At 44.9% G+C, this 17,793-nt stretch overlaps 1 protein-coding gene across 1 annotated transcript in view; it reads left to right on the plus strand.

Moving 5' to 3' along the window:
• The first annotated feature begins 585 nt into the window (after positions 1 to 585).
• LOC149438038 (uncharacterized) overlaps positions 586 to 17,793 on the plus strand; it is a 48,948-nt gene continuing 31,740 nt past the window's right edge. The window contains 1 exon segment of the mRNA XM_089660326.1: positions 586 to 2,305. Within this exon segment, the coding sequence (XP_089516452.1) occupies positions 773 to 2,305 (1,533 nt within the window). The 5' untranslated portion in view covers positions 586 to 772.

Below are 17,793 nucleotides of genomic sequence, written 5' to 3' on the forward strand. Positions count from 1 at the left end.
ACATTATATACTTCTGACCCCTGCACTATATACTCTATGTTGTACATTACATACTCCTGACCCCTGCACTATATACTCTATGTTGTACATTACATACTCCTGACCCCTGCACTATATACTCTATGTTGTACATTACATAATCCTGACCCCTGCACTATATACTCTATATTGTACATTACATACTCCTGACCCCTGCACTATATACTCTGTGTTGTACATTACATACTCCTGACCCCTGCACTATATACTCTATGTTGTACATTACATCCTTCTGACCCCTGCACTATATACTCTATGATGTACATTACATCCTCCTGACCCCTGCACTATATACTCTGTTGTACATTACATACTCCTGACCCCTGCACTATATACTCTATGTTGTACATTACATACTCCTGACTTCTGCTCTGCCCCCTCCCCCCACTGCTATATATACACATAATATGGATTCTCTTTTGTTCCCCTCATTTCCTTCCAGCTGGACATTTTATATCGGATGATGTGATTGGAGCACAGACTTTTACATGGTGATAATAATGTGATAACATCCTCCAACTTTGGGCCCTTAAACAGAAAGTGATAATGAGGGAGGAGTCAATACCCCAATGATGGTGGTCTTCAGGATCAGTCCAGTCTTCATCTTGGTTGTTCTCCCCCCATCCTCACTCTCTGACCTCTGGTGGGGCTCAGCCAGTCCTGGTTTGGGGGAACCAATCAGCTCCTGTCTAGTAATCCTCTTTGTCTTTGTATTTTAGTCCATGGCCGGGAGATGAGGAAAACCTCAGAGGATTGTCTCACTTTGTCTCCAGACTGGAAAGTAGAAGATGAGGACATCACACAGTATAGTCCAGGAGAAAACCCGGCTCCCTCCAATGTCCATCTGGCACCACCCAGTGTAGATGGACCATCGGATTCTTCGTATCCTAAGGAACCTCAGACTGTGCGGGACCTGGCCGGCCTTCCAACAGAGAAGAGGCTCTCCTGTACTGAGTGCGGGAAGGGTTTCCGGCGTAAATCAGAGCTTAATGTGCATAAAAGATCTCACACGGGGGAGAAGCCATATGCCTGTCCTGAGTGCGGGAAATGTTTTTCACATAACTCCAGTCTTTGCCTTCATAAAAGATGTCATACAGGGGAGAAGCCATATTCCTGTCCTGAGTGCGGGAAATGTTTTTCACAGAAGTCCTATCTTTACCTGCATAAAAGATCTCACACAGGGGAGAAGCCTTATTCCTGTCTTGAGTGTGGGAAATGTTTTTCAGTCAAGTCCATTCTTTACAAACATCAGAGATCTCACACAGGGGAGAAGCCGTATTCCTGTCCTGAGTGCGGGAAATGTTTTTCAGTACAGTCCAGTCTTTACACACATCAGAGATTGCACATGGGGGAGAAACCTTATTCCTGTACTGACTGCGGGAAATGTTTTAGTTCTAAAAACAATCTTAATAGGCATAAAAGATCTCACACGGGGGAGAAGCCGTATTCCTGTCCTGAGTGTGGGAAATGTTTTTCAGACAAGTCCAATCTTTACACACATCAGAGATTTCACACAGGGGAGAAGCCGTATTCCTGTCCTGAGTGCGGGAAATGTTTTTCAGACAAGTCCCATCTTTACACACATCAGAGATCTCACACAGGGGAGAAGCCGTATTCCTGTCCTGAGTGTGGGAAATGTTTTTCAGAAAAGTCTAGTCTTCACAAACATCAGAGATCTCACACGGGGGAGAAGCCGTATTCCTGTCCTGAGTGCGGGAAATGTTTTTCAGTGAGGTCCTATCTTTCCAGGCATCAGAGATCTCACACGGGGGAGAAGCCATATTCCTGTCCTGAATGCGGAAAATGTTTTTCAAACAACTCTAATCTTTACACACATCAGAGGTTTCACACAGGAGAGAAGCCGTATTCCTGTCCTGAGTGTGGGAAATGTTTTGCACATATGTACATTCTTCACAAACATCAGAGATCTCACACAGGGGATAAGCCGTATTCCTGTTCTAAGTGCGTAAAATGTTTTTTAGAGAAGTCCGATCTTTCCAGACATGAGAGATCTCACACGGGGGAGAAACCATATTCCTGTCCTGAGTGTGTGAAATGTTTTTCACATAAGTGCAGTCTTTCCAGACATCAGAGATCTCACAAAGGGGAGAAGCCGTTTTCCTGTCCTGAGTGCGGGAAATGTTTTTTGCAGAAGTCCGATCTTTGCAGACATCAGAGAACTCACACAGGGGAGAAGCCACTTTCCTGTCCTGAGTGAGGGAAATGTTCCTCACTGAAGTCCTGTCTTCCTGTACATCAGGGGTCCCACACAACCCTGGAGGTGTATTAGTGCCTTGAGTGCGGGAAATGTCTTCTAGATGAATGTTGCTGGACATCCCAGCTCTCATGTGGGGAAGAAGCACACCCTGATATACACCTCAGATATACTCCATGGCTGATCTTCATCATGGAAGAAACAGTTCATAAGGAGATCAGAGGCCCCCAAAGACATGGATGAAGTGTGGGACCGGGTTGGCCATTGATGGCAGGAGAAGAATAAAAATGGAGTTCTGCCTGAAAGGATCTAGAGAACCTCCATTGTGTTGATGTACGCCTTTTTAAGTATTAAGTTAGGTTTTTGCAGATATATTAGAAGTTTATTAGAACTGTTTTAGTTTGCTGAAGGATGTATCAACAAAAGATAACATGACCCTGAAGTTTTCTTTGCCCGGCTAATTCTCAGAAAGCTAGCAAAAACAGTTTATACCAAGAAATGTATATGTCATGTTTCATGTAGTCAGCTCATAATGGAAACTTACAAGTTACAGTTTTAGAACTCGCTCCCCCCCCCTTATTATTTCTGTATCCTATATAATCTTAGTAATGTCTAATAAACTTTGAACATCTCTGAACAAAGGCTGCTGATATTTCCGTGTTCAAGGGGTGTTCCCAGAATTCTGCTGATAAACCAGGAATCTCTCCACATACCGGGGGTCTCTGAGGGGATATGAAAATCATCCTTTCAGCTGAGGGCTCGTCCGGGATGACCACCCACCTCACTTGGTAGGTAAACCTTTTTTCTTTTATGACCAAAAGCTCTTTCTTGCCCTGTGTTGAGGGAAGGTCTTGAATCATTCTGTATTGTCTATATAGACCCGTGATAACCTGTAGCTGCTTTTGGTAAGCAGACTTAACTCTTTGGTAGAGTTACAAAATAGTGCACTATAAAAAAAGAGTGTTTTTGGTAAACACAGATTGTTCTCTGGTAGAACATAAAATAAATTGTTCTTTGGTAGAACACACTGTCCTTTGGTAGAACAGTGAAGAGATAACTTTTGGCAAGTTATCAAAAGGTTAATAAGTCTGTGGAGCAGATTCTGGTTTATCTGTCTTTTGCTTTTTCTTTCTGTTGCGTAGAAGTATAAGATAATTTGTTGTGTGGAATAAAATAAGATTTTATCCACTGTCTAAATATGGGTCAAGGAGGTAGTTACCCACCAGGTACCCCAGAAAAGGGAGAAAATTGTAAGGATTATGTGGGACAGACTACTATTTAATAAATCCCTGGGTGGATTGTATGGCTGGTTGGACAGAGGCCATGGGAAGTACAGACCCATCCCCGAGAGATCTTATGGGAATTTTAGGGATTTCTCTGAGAGTAACATTAGAAGGAGGTATTGTTGCCAGATCCTCCAAAGTACCCATTATACCCGCCTATTTCAATGATGAGAGTCATCCCTCACACATTACACCCCCTCCTGATACACATCCAGTTGGGGCCACAAATTCTATGGATGTAGGATTGATTTCATGTACACCATACACAGTCACACTCAAGGAAGGGGCATTGTCCTACAAACAGAGGCAATACAAATTGATGCCAGAGAAGGAGGAAGGGATTGCTCCTCTAGTGGAAAGATTTTTAGGGACAGGTATTTTAGAAGAAACGGTTTCTCCTTACAACACACCTATCAATCCTGTTAAGAAGCCAGATGGCTCTTACAGGTTTGTACAAGATTTGAGGGCCATAAATAATTTGGTGGTTCCAATAGCCCCAATAGTGCCTGATGTGCCATCACTCCTCACCTCCATTCCGTCCGATGCAGAATATTTTACAGTGATTGATTTAACAAATGCATTATTTTTGGTTCCTCTGGACCACCAGATGAGGGCGCTATTTGTATTTATATTCTGAAAATCATCAGATGACCTGGTGTAGAATGCCCCAGGGTTTTGTAGATTCACCTGCAGTCTGCTCACTTGCCCTCCAGACCACACTGAGGTCCTGGACCCCTCCCAATGGTTCAGTTCTCCTACAATATGTGGGACCTATTGATTTGTAGTTCAAGTCAGGCGGCCAGTCAGGAGGATAGTTGGTCTCTGTTAGAATGGTTGTCAGGGAATGGTCACAAAGCATCTAAAAAGAAACTGCAATGGTGGCAAAAACAGGTTGAGTACCTTGGTTCTACTCTAAGTCATGGTGAGAGGAATGTCAGTCACAAAAGAGCTGCGGCTCTCGTGGGTCTGCTCCGCCCACAAACAAAAAAGGACATGCTAACTTTTCTTGGTATGATTGGTTACTGCCGCCAATGGATACCTGATTGTTCATTCTATGATCACACTCTGAGGTCTGCCACACTTTCAGAATCACCTGACATTCTCACATGGTCAAATGAAATGGTTGATGCCTTTGTGTACCTGAAGAATGCTATGGTAACAGCCCCTGGTCTTGGACTACCTGACTATAAGAATGTTTCATCTGTATGCGGGGGAAAATTGTACAACCATGGCGGGGGTCCTGGCTCAGGAACATGGAGGCAAGCTCCGCCCTGTAGCTTTTTTTTTTCAAAGTAGTGCCAACTCAGGTTCAGGGCATGCCTGCTTGTCTGAGAGTTTTTGCATTCAGCGTGATGGTGGTGGGAATGGCTATTTCTTTCACATTGGGACATGAAACTACCCTACACACCACACATCAAGTGTCCTTACTACTGAAAAACATACACACTCAACACATGTCAGCACAAAGGTTGAGCGGATATGAAGTGATTCTTCTATCTGATCCCAACTTGATTATTAAATATTCTTCAGCAAATTCAGGCCCTGCTCCAATTTTGAATGCCCTATTGGGGCTAAAGGGGGAACAGGATGAAGTGGCACCAGAACACAACTGTATAACCCACATACAGCAAGACACTTCCCCTAGGTCCGACATGTCAGCTGTGGCTCTTGATGGGGCCCCAGATGTGTTTGTAGATGGCTCATGCTCTAGGCCAAATGATAATACTTACCATGCAGGATATGCCATTGTGCAACTTCCTGACAAAATACTCGAGGCAAAGCCAATCCCATATCAGTCAGCCCAAGCAGCCCAACTGATTGCCCTTACAAGAGCATGTCAATTATTTGCAGGACAGGATGTCAACATTTACACAGACTCCAAGTACGCCCATGGTGCTGTACACGATTTTGGGGTCATTTGGGAGAGAAGAGGATTCATTGCTGCTGATGGCAAAACCATATCTCACTCTTCCTTGATATCTGATCTACACAAAGCCATACAGTTACCAAAAACATTAGCCATTCTCCATTGCAGGGCACATACAAATCACAGAGATCATATTGCCAAAGGAAATGCATTAGCAGATAAGGTAGCAAAGGAAGCTGCATTACAACAGGTGGCCAGTGAGCAGATGTCTATGCCCACTTCAGGCGTCACAACTACCCCACATGACCAGATGTATGCAGATTTACAAACATTTGCTACAAAAATCGATCTAGCAGACTGGAATGGTTCTGGAGCACAACTAGATCCAGCTTCTGGTCTAGTGTGCTTAGAGGGGAAACCATGCATTCCCATGTCAAGTGCCCCATTGTTCATTGCACAGTACCACGGTCTAGGACATAGAGGATGGAAAACGACATGTGAAACATTATTGCAGGATTTTTACATTACAGGTTTATCTAGGTTGGTGAAAGAATATGTTTCCAGGTGCATTACATGTATAAGGAACAATCCACAGAACCCAATGAAATCACAACACCAGCATCTAGTGTACCCAACTACACCTTTCACCCATTTACAAATAGATTTTACCCACATGCCAAAAACAGGACAGAGGCAAGAGTTTTTGTTGGTAATGGTGGATATGTTCAGCAGATGGGTGGAAGCATTTGTCACTAATAAAGAAGACGCACAGACTGTAATCAGAATTCTTACACAGGAGATAATACCCAGATGGGGATGTCCACTGCAGATAAATTCTGATAACGGACCAGCCTTTGTGGCCAAGGTACGCCAAGACCTGGTAAAAGTACTTAGATTGGAAATGTCATATTCCCTATCATCCTCAAAGTTCAGGTATAGTAGAAAGGATGAACAGGACAATTAAGGATAAGTTGAGGAAGGCCACTGGAGGAACCTATACCCACTGGAAGAAGATGTTACCTGCAATTCTAGCAGAGGTAAGAATGACACCTAATAAGACTACAGGGTTATCTCCTTTTGAAATATTAATGGGAAGACCGTTCCCCACTCCTTGGGCTAGACAGCCACTTACGTTATAAAGAGGGGACCTTGACCTGGTACAACAAGAATATGTGAGAAAATTGATTCGGATTTTAGATAAGGTTGAAAGAAATGTTGCTCGCACTTTTTCTTTATCTTTTCAGGAACCAACACACCTTTTCCAAGTGGGAGATGCCGTAGTGGTCCGCCAACTCGCTAAAGACAAGAAGCAAGGCTACCCCTTTGGACCACCTACTACGGTGATAGCGGTTACCAGAACGGCTGTTCTGGTGGAGAATTCCCAGTCCTGGATCCATGCTAGTCGAGTGAAGAAGGTGAACCAAACACCTGAGAAACACGAGATGGAAAAAGGAGGGGAAGTATGAGAGGAAAATCCTCGAAGAGCGGGTGAAATCAGTGAAAAAGGCCCTGAAGATGACATTCCTTACTTCCCCTCATGGTGCTTTGAAGATCTGGGTCCTATTGGTCACACTGACTGCTCTTTTTCCTGCCAGTATGGATCATAACTAACTGTATTTATCACCCTGAGGACTTGGGCCTAATAAAAGGTATCTGTGGTCAAGGACTAGCTTTAAATGAGACCCAGATAACCAAAAGTGAAAGAAAGTCAAAAAGAAGTTTTGAAGAGAACAATCCTTTTTCAGGAAAATGTTGATGATGCAGTTTAAATCTGCTTATGCTCAAAAGTCAGGTTCTGATAAATGTTGGATCTGTAGTAAGTTACATCCGAGCACATAGGAAATTCCTCTTCTGGCCGCTCCAGTCAAAATATTTTTGTTAATAACAGGGAATGTAAGTATTGGTTTGACCAATATTACTTCTAATGCCACCATATCTTTTCCAACTCTGGGAGTCACTCAACTCCCCGATTGGTGTTTTAGACTGGGGAATACTTCCCACAAGGGAAAGGGAATGTGCTCTCAGTCCATATTAAACATATCTGATCCTGGAAGGAGGGATGGAACTTCTTCTGTGAAACTCTGGCAAGTAAATGGTAGAGCCCTGAATGAAAGTTTAGAAGGGATAAAAGACAATGTGGGGAAAACTATGTATGGAAAACTTCTTTTTTATTTCACACTTGTTGTCACCCCTGAATTTTGCTCTGCAATACAAAAATAGCCGATCTCCTTGGGAAACAATACCTATATCTGTTGTGGTAAGATCTGTTACCCTTGGATACCGAGTAATGTCCATGGCTGGTGCTATGTAGCCCAATTAGTGCCAATCATGGCAGCTATAGACCAGAAGGAACACCAGGTAAAAGCCAGTACATACCCAAAACACCAACTAACTCTGAGACAGAGAAGGGAAACCAAACAAGAAAAGGTAGATCTATTCTCTACAGGTGATAAGGATGGTCATGGTTCCCTACCTACACGGGATGGGGAATAACACTCATGAACAAAATAAATAATTACACAAACATTATTGATGATATACTGGAGAGGAACTCTAAGGACATGGGGTTGCTAAATACTGAGACCAGAGCTATTAGAGAACAGCTGGAGATGCAAGAATTAGCTATTGAAAGTATGAGTGCTGCTCTGACAGGTCTGTGTGAGATGACAGAGGATTCTGAATGTTGTACTTGGATATATAATACCACAATGACTGTTCCAGATTATTATGAAATAATAAAGCAACACAGGGAACAGGTAGATGGTTTAATGGAAGAAGCTAGAGCTATAGGAAAAGATGGATGGACTCCTTTTGATTGGCTAGGATCAGGATTTGGTTCCGTCTTTTCATGGATGAAAGGTATCGCTGTAAGAATAGTCATGATATTGTTTTTTGTTTTATTTTTATATCTATGTTTTAAATGCTTATTATATTGCATTGTTAGAGCTACCAAGCCACAAAATACAAATGAAGGTTATCTGGCTATGTAAAAAAAGATGAATGAAGTAAAGAATTGAGGTCATGTTCATGATCTAAGAGGGAATTGAAAGGATCTAGAGAACCTCCATTGTGTTGATGTACGCCATTTTAAGTATTAAGTTAGCTTTTTGCAGATATATTAGAAGTTTAATGGAACTGTTTTAGTTTGCTGAAGGATGTACCAACAAAAGATAACATGACCCTGAAGTTTTCTTTGCTCGGCTATTTCTCAGAAAGCTAGCAAAAACAGTTTATACCAAGAAATGTATATGTCATGTTTCATGTAGTCAGCTCATGATGGAAACTTACAAGTTACAGTTTTAGAACTCGCTCCCCCCCCCTTATTATTTCTGTATCCTATATAATCTTAGTAATGTCTAATAAACTTTGAACATCTCTGAACATAAGCTGCCGTTATTTCCGTGTTCAAGGGGTGTTCCCAGAATTCTGCTGATAAACCAGGAATCTCTCCACAGACCGGGGATCTCTGAGGGGATAAGAAAATCAATCCTTTCACTTACCTGACCTAAATCCAACAGAACACCTCTAGGATATCATGTTTTGGTCCATCCGACGCCACCAGGTTGCAACCAAACGGGATATCGTATGTAGTCTCCAGCGCCTCAGGATATGCACAGCCAAAAGGGAAGCCAAGGGAACCAGGACAGCGACAACCAAAGGAAATGCTTCAGGGGTGCAGCCCTCCTCAGACGGGGAGATCAGCCACTATTATTATTATTATTATACAGTATTTATAAAGCGCCAATAGTTCGCTCAGCGCTGTACATTACAGAGGGGGACAGAACATGTGACAGAACAATACCAATACAATGCAAAACATGAGGGGATCGAGGGCCCTGCTCTTTCGAGCTTACAATCTAGGAGGGAGGGGATGGTGGCACAGGAGGAGATAGCTGTGGGGGATGGAGTGGTAGGAAGAGTGGAGGAGGTCGGCAAGTTAGCAGGGGGTGGGGTAGGCTTCCCTGAAGAGATGGGTTTTCAGGGTGCGCCTAAAGGAGAGGAGAGTAGGTGATAATCTGATGGGTTGGGGCAGGGAGTTCCAGAGGATGGGTGACACCCTGGAGAAGTCCTGGAGGCGGGCATGGGAGGAGGAGACCAGGGAACTAGAGAGAAGGAGGTCTTGTGAGGAGCGGAGTGTGCGTGTTGGGTGGTACTTGGATATTAGGTCAGTGATGTAGTTTGGGGCAGTATGGTGGACGGCTTTGAACGTCAGTGTTAGGATTTTGAATTTGATCCGTTGCGCAATCGGAAGCCAGTGGAGGGATTGGCAGAGGGGGGTGGCGGAGACAGAGCGGTTGGAAAGGTGAATGAGTCTGGCAGCCGTATTCAGGATGGACTGAAGCGGGGATAGCCAGCGGCGAGGCAGGCCAGTGAGGAGGGAGTTGCAGTAGTCGAGTCGTGATATGATGAGGGAGTGGATGAGCTGTTTAGTGGTTTCTGGGGTTAGGAACGTGCGGATTTTGGCGATGTTGCGGAGGTGGAGTCTGCATGTTGCGGAGGTGGAGTCTGCACGAGTTTGTTAAAGATTGGACTTGGGGCTGGAAGGATAGGTTGGAGTCCAGAATGACACCCAGTACTCTGGCCTGCAGGGCGGGTTTGATGGTAGCGTTGTTGGATGTGACGGAGAAATCAATGGGGGGTGGTGTCCGGGCTGGGGGGAAGACAAGAAACTCGGTTTTGGAGAGGTTCAATTTAAGGAAGTGGAGCGACATCCAGTCTGATATGTCGCTCAGTAGGTGTGTGATTCGGGCTGAGACCAAGGGGGTGAGGTGGGGGGTTGAGAGATAGATTTGTGTGTCATCGGCATAGAGGTGGTAGTTGAAGCTGTGAGAGTGTATGAGTTGGCCAAGGGAGGAGGTATAGATGGAGAAGAGAAGGGGCCCGAGGACAGAGCCTTGAGGGACCCCAACAGAGAGGGGGAGTGAGGGGGAGGTGGTAGCATTATAGGTAACGCTGAAAGAGCGTTGTGACAGGTAGGATGAGAGCCAGGAGAGAGCAGAATCTCTGAGGCCGAGGGAGTGTAGTTTGTTGAGGAGGAGGGGGTGGTCGACTGTGTCGAAGGCCGCAGAGAGGTCAAGGAGTAGGAGCACTGAATAGTAGCCATTAGCTTTGGCGGTTAGCTGGTCGTTGGAGAGTTTGAGTAAGGCAGTTTCGGTGGAGTGTAGGGGATGGAAGCCGGACTGTAGGGGATCGAGGAGGTTGTTGTCGTTGACTAGATAGAGAATAAACAGGTGCGCACACACCTTGTGCATTATCCAAGGATTATTGGAAGGAGTGAAAAATAAAACCAGACTCACAGGTGAAGCATGTATCTAAAAATCATTTGCATAATGACGATGGCCACAACGGCAAGCAAGGTGTTCCAAGTGTCAGTGCGGTCAAATGGTTGACGCGTTTCGGGGATGAATCCCTTTAATCAGAGATCCTGACCAGCCTCTGATGCAGATGTGTAGTGGATGGATGATGGGAGTCTTGCTGGTGATCTCTTATTAGGACCCTCCCCCGACATTGTCAGGCATGCATACAAGCACATGGGGGCCATACAGACTACTGAGGACCATTCTGAGTTGCTGCAATGACATTTCAGCACAATGGATGACAGGCGGTGCCACTTGTGAGACTCGGCATGTGAAGGTAAAATTGCCGCACTGTGAAGCTAAGCATGGAGGTCACAGCAATGTGTAATCAGCCAATCAGCTGCATTCTTCATTTAGAGGTAGGTGATCAGGGGGCGGGTCTGTGACATCATCCTCTTCTAAGCCCCTCCCATCTGATCGTGCCCATTACTCTCCATGACATGCCGAGCAGAACTTGGTTTTCATGTGTCTGCGTTGGGCTGATTTGTGGTCACCATGGATTGAATTATTAGGTGTAAACCAGGCAGATGGCTTGTTCTGGGGATTGTCAGTGATCACATGTCCTGTTATATGGATTCAATATCCATCGTCTGACATCCTAACAGGAGTTCTGTCATTTTTCAGGATGTCAGGAAAAACATGTCCTCCGTCAGTAAATGTTCATGTTGTGTCAGTAATAAAAGTCACGGAGGGTTGGGAACCCTGCAAGGGGTGCAGAGATATGTGACTGCCTAGTCCAGCCTTTCTCAGCCAGGGTTCCTCCAAAGGGTTCTAGGGCTTCCTTGTCACTTCATTGGGCTGTATATGGAAGTGTCACCGACCAGCCGTTTCTGGATACACAGCTTTGTCATCATTGCACACACACACCATTTTGTTTTCATTCAATACATTTTTTATTATAATTTCACTTTTAACAAGATTGCAGAAAAAAATCAGTAAACGGTAAAAGAAGGAATCTGATTGGTCAGGAAGATCCCTTGTCTGGAATGTGGGGGCGGAGTCATTATTATTGGTGTACAATACAATACACAACGTGTTCCATTATTATAACAAAGTATTGTAGAAAAGATCCCAACATGTGACATGGCTGAATGAATGCTGGTCATATTAGTCCATCTATTCTCTAAGTGGGGTGGTATCTATTGGGCCAATCCCTTTTACAAACCACACATAATATCGCCCTTCAAAGTGAAAACAGAAACGATTTGCACAAAATCAAAGAGTAGAAATATTTTCCGGTGGATCCCCTCTACCCAGACCCCATATGTAGACATAGAACAACAAGCTGTGTTCCCTCTCGTGCCGCACTCCTCCAACCACCCAAACCCACACAGAAGCCAAGGGAAATAATGAGAGGAAAGTTCCCCCATAGTTTGGGGCGGAGTTCTCCTTCCCTCCTCTTGGGGGATGGGAGAAGGATGGACTGAAGACAGAGAGACGCTTCGGGGTCACCACTGTTCTGTAGAGCCTTGAAATGAAGGACATCAACTTCAGAAGTTCTTGTTGTCTGTGTAAAGTTCCCCGATAACCAGATCTGGGCTCTCCCGGCTTCTAGCTCTGTAACCCGCTATATCATTATCAGGAAACGCAACTCCGACACCCAAGAAGGGCTGAAGTTGTGTCCTTCATTTCCAGGATCTACTGACCACTCTGCACCCCGACATTTACTGCACTTCATCCATGTCTTTGGGGACCTCTCATCTCCTTATCAACTGTTCCTTCCATGATGAAGATCAGCCATGGAGTATATCTGAGGTGTATATCAGGGGGTGCTTCTTCCCCACATGAGAGCTGAGATGTCCAGCAACATTCATCTAGAAGACATTTCCCGCACTCAAGGCACTAATACACCTCCAGGGTTGTGTGGGACCCCTGATGTACAGGAAGACAGGACCTCAGTGAGGAACATTTCCCTCACTCAGGACAGGAAAGTGGCTTCTTCACCGTGTGAGATCTCTGATGTGTGTAAAGACTGGACTTCCATGAAAAACATTTCCCGCACTCAGGACAGGAATATGCCTTTTCCCCCGTGTGAGAACTCTGATGTGTGTATAGATGGGACTTCGTTGAAAAACATTTCCCGCACTCAGGACAGGAATACGGCTTCTCACCTGTGTGAGATCTCTGATGTGTGTAAAGACTGGACTTCGTTGAAAAACATTTCCTGCACTCAAAACAGGAATACGGCTTCTCACCTGTGTGAGATCTCTGATGGGTGTAAAGACTGGACTTCCATGAAAAACATTTCCCGCACTCAGGACAGGAATATGGCTTCTCCCCCGTGTGAGATCTCTGATGGGTGTAAAGACTGCACTTCACTGAAAAACATTTCCTGCACTCAGAACAGGAATATGGCTTCTCCCCCGTATGAGATCGCTGATGTGTGGATAGATGGGACTTCGATAAAAAACATTTCTCGCACTCAGAACAGGAATACGGCTTCTCCCCTGTGTGAGATCTCTGGTGTGTGTAAAGACTAGACTTCTGTGAAAAACATTTCCCACACTCAGGACAGGAATACGGCTTCTCCCCTGTGTGAGATCTCTGGTGTGTGTAAAGTTTGGACTTCGTTAAAAAACATTTCCTGCACTCAGGACAGGAATATGCCTTATCCCCTGTGTGAGATCTCTGATGTGTGTAAAGACTGGACTTCACTGAAAAACATTTCCCGCACTCAGGACAGGAATACGGCTTCTCACCTGTGTGAGATCTCTGATGTGTGCACAGATGGGTCTTCAGTGAAAAACATTTCCCGCACTCAGAACAGGAATACGGCTTCTCCCCCATGTGAGATTTCTGATGTGTGCACAGATAGGTCTTCAGTGAAAAACATTTCCCGCACTCGGGACAGGAATATGACTTCTCCCCCGAGTGAGATCTCTGATGTCTGTAAAGATTGTACTTCAGTGAAAAACATTTCCCACACTCAGAACAGGAATACGGCTTCTCCCCCGTGTGAGATCTCTGATGTATGTATAGATGGGACTTCATTGAAAAACATTTCCCGCACTCAGAACAGGAATACGGCTTCTCATCTGTGTGAGATCTCTGATGTGTGTAAAGACGGGACTTCTCTGAAAAACATTTCCCGCACTCAGGACAGGAATACGGCTTCTCCACTGTGTGAGATCTCTGGTGTTTGTAAAGATTGGACTTACTTGTAAAACATTTCCAGCACTCAGGACAGGAATACGGCTTCTCCCCTGTGTGAGATCTCTGATGTATGTGAAGATTGGACTTCTTTGAAAAACATTTCCCGCACTCAGGACAGGAATAAGGCTTCTCCCCCGTGTGAGATCTTTTATGCCTATTAAGTTGGTATGTAGAAAGGAAACCCTTCCCGCACTCAGTACAGGAGAATCTCTTCCCTGTTGGAAGGCCGGCCAGGTCCCGCACAGTCTGAGGTTCCTCAGGATACGAGGAATCCGATGGTCCATCTACATTGGGTGGTGCCGGATGGACATTGGAGGGAGCCGGGTTTTCTCCTGGACTATACTGTGTGATGTCCTCATCCTCTACTTTCCAGTCTGGAGACAAAGTGAGACAATTCTCAGAGGTTTTCCTCATCTCCCGGCCATGGACTAAAATACAAAGACAAAGAGGATTACTAGACAGGAGCTGATTGGTTCCCCCAAACCAGGACTCCGCCCACATCAGGCAGCTTGGTCTCTGAGGAGCTTACAATTCCACCCTCAAGGGAACAAGGAAATGGCTCCTCTGATCTCCTACCAGGTCATTTCTTTATTCATGGACCTTAGTCAGAGAGTGAGGAAACAACCAGAACTGTCTTTTATAGGAGGGACAGTGATGAGGGGATTATAGGACGAGGGTCCCCACCCCCTCTATCACTCATCGCCATCTTCCCAACACAAGAAGTACTGCACTTCCTTATTTACTCCATGATTTAGTCATGAAGAACAGCGGGGCTGAGCCCCACCAGAGGTCAGAGAGTGAGGATGGGGGGAGAACAACCAAGATGAAGACTGGACTGATCCTGAAGACCACCATCATTAGGGTATTGACTCCTCCCTCATTATCACTTTCTGTTTAAGGGTCCAAAGTTGGAGGATGTTATCACATTATTATCACCATGTAAAAGTCTGTGCTCCAATCACATCATCCGATATAAAATGTCCAGCTGGGAGGAAATGGGGGGAACAAAAGAGACTCCATATTATGTGTATATATAGCAGTGGGGGGAGGGGGGAGAGCAGAAGTTAGGAGTATGTAATGTACAACATAAGGTATATAGTGCAGAGGTCAGGAGTATGTAATGTACAACATGGAGTATATAGTGCAGGGGTCAGGAGTATGGAATGTACAACATAGAGTATATAGTGCAGGGGTCAGGAGTATGTAATGTATAACATAGAGTATATAGTGCAGGGGTCAGGAGTATGGAATGTACAACATAGAGTATATAGTGCAGGGGTCAGGAGTATGGAATGTACAACATAGAGTATATAGTGCAGGGGTCAGGAGTATGTAATGTACAACATAGAGTATATAGTGCAGGGGTCAGGAGTATGTAATGTACAACATAGAGTATATAGTGCAGGAGTCAGGAGTATGTAATGTACAACATAGAGTATACAGTGCAGGGGCCAGGAGTATGTAATGTACAACATAGAGTATACAGTGCAGGGGTCAGGAGTATGGAATGTACAACATAGAGTATATAGTGCAGGGGTCAGGAGTATGTAATGTACAATATAGAGTATATAGTGCAGGGGTCAGGAGTATGTAATGTACAACATAGAGTATATAGTGCAGGGGTCAGGAGTATGTAATGTACAACATAGAGTATATAGTGCAGGAGTCAGGAGTATGTAATGTACAACATAGAGTATACAGTGCAGGGGCCAGGAGTATGTAATGTACAACATAGAGTATACAGTGCAGGGGTCAGGAGTATGTAATGTACAACATAGAGTATACAGTGCAGGGGTCAGGAGTATGTAATGTACAACATAGAGTATATAGTGCAGGGGTCAGGAGTATGTAATGTACAACACAGAGTATATAGTGCAGGGGTCAGGACTATGTAATGTACAACATAGAGTATATAGTGCAGGGGTCAGGAGTATGTAATGTACAACATAGAGTATATAGTGCAGGGGTCAGGAGTATGTAATGTACAACATAGAGTATATAGTGCAGGGGTCAGGAGGATGTAATGTACAACATAGAGTATATAGTGTAAAGGTCAGGCCTCATAATTACCATTCAGTAATCAACTGTAATCTAAATGTTTACTGTAGACAAGTTGCAGAGATCCCACACCGCTGCCTCCCATCTCCTGAGACTGCACTCAGTGACTTGGGTCTGAGACACTACAGACATATCCCTCCACCCGACACAGCCAGCAGACCACAGAGCAAGGAACCCTGGGAGAAATGTTCTGTCAGACATCTTACTATACTCGGGCATGGAGAAGAAGAAAAAAATTACTTGTCCAAGGTGCTTAGGTATCTTAACACTTGTGAAAACGAACATTTTTCTGCCAGCTGAACCCCAGAACCTCCATAAATCCAGTCTAGAGACATAAATTGTGTCTGCAGCACAGAGAAGGAAGATTATCCGAGAGAAATCCAGGAATACAGGACGGGGAACACAGCTCAGGAAAGTGACCAGGGGATTACAGGCTGATATCACCCAGTCCCCGCCCTACTCTGGACCAATCAGTGAGCAGTATGGGTGGAGGAATGGATTTAGTGTTCATGACCCACCTGTGCTGATCTCTGTAGGAGTGTCCTCCTCTATAAATGTCCCCGTTATTCCATCCTCCTCCATAGACTGCTGATCATCCCTCACATACGCCTCTTCTTCTTCTGCTTTCACCTCAAATTCTATATCGATTGGATCTCCACTCTAAATCAAGGAAATGAGAGAAAATATCATCTGTAAAATGTAAGATTTATGATTGTGACATCACACACAAAATCCACACATTGTCTCCCTTCACAGAAGCAGATCACATGTGATATGTGGGTACATTTCCCCTAAATACCGCATGCCATCCTGAAACTGTCCATTTCCTATCCCGTGTTGCGGTATTGACCACAAACACTGAACACGCTCAGTAAATACCGCATGAACAGGCGTTACATTCACAGAAGGAAATAAAGAATGAAATGCATGCGGTCATTAATTAGTGGTGGAGACATGCGGCATTCAGGAAATGTGTACTGCTTGGTAAAGAGTGGGCGGCCGCTGGCATCCTTAACAACCAGTAAACAACATGGTTGTTAGGGAGCAAACGGCCGCTGCGTCTTAACCAACCGATAAATTTAAAAAAAAAAAAGATTTGCCGGCAACAAAATATTAAGAAAATGGCGTAGGATTCCCCCTTTGGGGGGTCTAGTATGGATTTTGAGGGGGACCCCTTGTCAAAATGAAAGAAATACATACCAGACCCCTATCTGAGCATGCAGCCCAGAAGGTCAGGAAAGGGGGGGGATGAGCAAGCGACCCCCCCTCCTGAAACATACCAGGCCACGTGCCCTTAACATGGAGTGGATGTTCTGTTGCAGGGGGGGGGTTTGCTCCCCCAAAGCACCTTGTCCATGTTGATGAGGACAAGGGACTCTTCCCCACAACCCAGGCTAGTGGCTGTGGGGGTTTGCAGGCAGAGGATTTACAAAATGTAACAAGGGGGCCCTCAGATCCCTCACGCCATGTGAATGAGTATGGGGTACATGGTACCCCTAATTATTCACCCCCAACAAAGTATTCTGTTATATAGACAGCAGGCAGTTTTTGACAAGTCCTTTATTAAAAAAGCAAAACTAAAGCAAAATGTCCCCCCGGTGTAGATCCATCATCAATCACGATGCTCGCTGTCACCGCTGACTCGGAAAGAAAAGCTCTGCTCCCAATGAAGACTCCCCTCTGTCTGACAGCTCTGCTGCCTCCTGCCACTAAATATATTAAGGGACGGTGCCACTCAGTGATGTCACTGACCGGGGCATGTTGTATTGGTGATGTCACTGACCGGAGCATGTTGTATTGGTGATGTCACTGACCGGGGCA

The sequence above is a fragment of the Staurois parvus genome, unplaced genomic scaffold, assembly GCF_062004578.1.
Source record: "Staurois parvus isolate SC_StPar_1 unplaced genomic scaffold, SC_StPar_1.0 ptg001224l, whole genome shotgun sequence".
Classification (NCBI taxonomy): domain Eukaryota; kingdom Metazoa; phylum Chordata; class Amphibia; order Anura; family Ranidae; genus Staurois; species Staurois parvus.